General features: G+C 35.7%; 1 protein-coding gene across 1 annotated transcript; it reads right to left on the bottom strand.

Annotated features, from left to right (window-relative positions):
- Positions 1–46: 46 nt before the first annotated feature.
- Positions 47–765, bottom strand: LOC107580048 (purpurin-like). Its single transcript, XM_016265797.1, has 3 exons — positions 647–765; positions 412–529; positions 47–303 (listed from the first exon to the last, which is right to left on the bottom strand). The coding sequence occupies exons 2-3, from the start codon at positions 526–528 to the stop codon at positions 142–144; spliced, it is 279 nt and encodes a 92-aa protein (XP_016121283.1). The 5' UTR covers position 529; positions 647–765; the 3' UTR covers positions 47–141.
- Between the last annotated feature and the right edge of the window lie 1,972 nt (positions 766–2,737).

The raw sequence follows: 2,737 nt of genomic DNA, 5'->3' as shown, positions 1-2,737 counted from the left end.
AGAATATTGCCAGACATTAGCCAAAGTTCAGAGAACGTTCCCTGTTAGCTGGTATAAGCAGCAGAATTAGTATTAGCATGTGACGTTATTGCAGTCATAAGCTTTCTGAATCAAATGTCATTGAATGCTTCATTGTTACACTCATACTTTCAGACACGTCACTAACCCAAAAAGAGTTACGCGGCCCTTGGAAGAGGCAGTCATGGTCCCATCATCATCAATGGTGTATTCGGCAGAGATGTTGTCCTGGAGGAAGAGTCCCTCCGGGTCTTTCTTCTGCTGGGCGTACCATTTGCCTGCATACTACAAGATACAATACACCAGGTCAGGTCAACCTATCTGTTTTACATTAAGATTACAAATGAGCCAACTTTTATCCCCTCTGAAATCATCAAACTGCATTCTACATACTCTCTTGGGGTCAAAGTTGTCCTTGACTGTAAAACTGTCCACAACGCAGGAGGAAGACCAGCAGCGCTCAATGTAGGACAGGAAAACCACTAGCAAGGCAAACTTGTAGTATTCCATTCTGAGCAATGGAGAAGGAAATCACAGGTGCTAATCAGCTCATTTTTCATTACAGTTTGGACTGCAGTTTTGTTAATCTCATAGCCCAGAGGGCCTACAGAAAAACACTAGATCTTACCTGCTTGTTTTGTTGTTGTTTGGACTGAACGAAAGGAAGGAATCAGTGGTGTTGGGTCCCTCTTTGTGGTTCTCCACAAGGCTGTGTTGTCTACACTGAGCAAAGGTCCTTTTATACCAACTCTACAGACAGGCTTATTGATTATTTTCACTTCTTGTGACTAAATAAGGTTCTTAAATCTACGGTTAATCCGGTTGTAGAAATCCTCACTGTAATCTGGCTTCTCGGTTGAACCCTCCCATGCTTGCCATAAAAACAATTAAAGCTTTATGCAACTGTAGTGAATGTAGTGAGACATTGTTTAAAGCAAAAACATCTGGGAGTAGGGGTCAAGGAAATTGAAAAATAAAATCATTCTAAGCATTATTTGTGAAATTGTTTTTAACACCTATTGCATTATGTTATGTTATTAGGTGTCTGGTAAATTTTTTGGGAATGGTTTTGGAATAGTTTTCCTCTAAATATTGGAACTCATAATAAAGTTGCATAAATATTCTCTCAACAAACTAGGTATTTACTTGTCCGTTTCATCCCTTATTATTACATGAAGCTAGAATGTTGCTGAGTAAGGATGGCTCTTCAGTTTGTGTTATTTTGTTAAAGACTAATCTTTATTTTTGCATATCCAAGTTTAAATCTAGATCCTTTATATCCTGTACGTTGATGTTAATTATGTTAAAATATCAGCTACTATAAGAGAAACAAAGTTAGATACACAGGATTAAAAATTAGTTAAAATAATTGGGATAAAAATAATTTTGTCACTTAATTATAACTACACTCCAGTAATTTCTGCAGATGTATTTCCAAAGATGAACAAGCTTTAGCTAATGCTAAATGTACTAATTGTCCAATAATCTGAAAACAAAAAGACGAGTCACATTGCCATGTTGGAATGATTGTGATTGTTGATTTCAGTGGGGATGGTGTTCCAGTGTTATCTTGATGACAATAGGCTCCTAGAGGCTTTGTGTTGTTTTGTTGAGATGGACGTGATTACGGAAGCAGCTTTATTCATTATGAGAATCTATTATGTAATACTGTACTTGGCTCTTTCGATTTGTGTGGTGTGATCACATCAATTTCACATTCATCAGGTTTTAAGAGGAGCCTTGTTTATAACAGCACAGTATTGGTGTGCTAAGGAAAGCAGGAACAGTAATTACGCTAACAAAATCTAGATAATATAATATTTCTTTACCTTATGTCTATGATGTCATTATATAAAAGCAATGCATAAAATTGCATTATCTATTCCGTTCCAAATTTATTCATTATGATGTTGTACAGGCTCCTAGTCTTCCTCATTATTCAACTCCATTATAAAATTCTAGAACTTATATTGTGAAAATATTTTTTTCAAATAAAGATTTTATTATTAATAATAGTAATTTTCTTTAAAACAAAGTAATCAGTAGGATTTATTTATTTAAAAAATAATATATATGTAATTCTGTCAGTATCAGATATGTTTTTTTAGTAGCTCTTTTAGGTTTAGGTTAATAACCTGAGGTTAATTAGCATTATCACAGTTTTGTTTGGAAATTTAATTCAGGAATCACTGTTAACTGTTTAGGTCTTTGTTTTTAGGATACTTAGCCAGACGTTTGATATTGAAGAAGACGTTTATTGTACATGATTGATGTTCATTCGTATCTATTTTGAAATGACTTGTTCTAGACTGTCCTCATAAGACTTTTCTGAGCTGTTCTTGGGATTACTTCCCATGCATATCTGCGTAACATAAGTGGCCAACATTTGTCGAATTAGCAGTATTAGGATTGGTTGGCCGCAGGTAATGTCACGTTACAGCCCTGAGAGCTCTTGGCTCAGATTCTATTGTGACCTCAAGGAACTTTGCTCTCAGGTGGGGTGATTCAGCATCATATGTATCCATTCAGTTGCCAGTAGGCTTGACAATTTCCATTACATAATGCATAATTAGTTCCTGTCTTGAGTAACTCTTATAGTGGCAGTGTTGTCATAGTTCGAATCCCAATCCATTTATTTAGAGATGAGATATGTCTAAAGATGAGATATGGCTAACCTGGCTGACCTCTTGGCACTCCAGACAGCATTCAATAGTATATA

This window comes from Sinocyclocheilus grahami, unplaced genomic scaffold, assembly GCF_001515645.1.
Source record: "Sinocyclocheilus grahami isolate Dianchi unplaced genomic scaffold, SAMN03320097.WGS_v1.1 scaffold23611.1, whole genome shotgun sequence".
NCBI lineage: Eukaryota > Metazoa > Chordata > Actinopteri > Cypriniformes > Cyprinidae > Sinocyclocheilus > Sinocyclocheilus grahami.
This window is presented reverse-complemented; position numbering and strand designations above follow the sequence as displayed.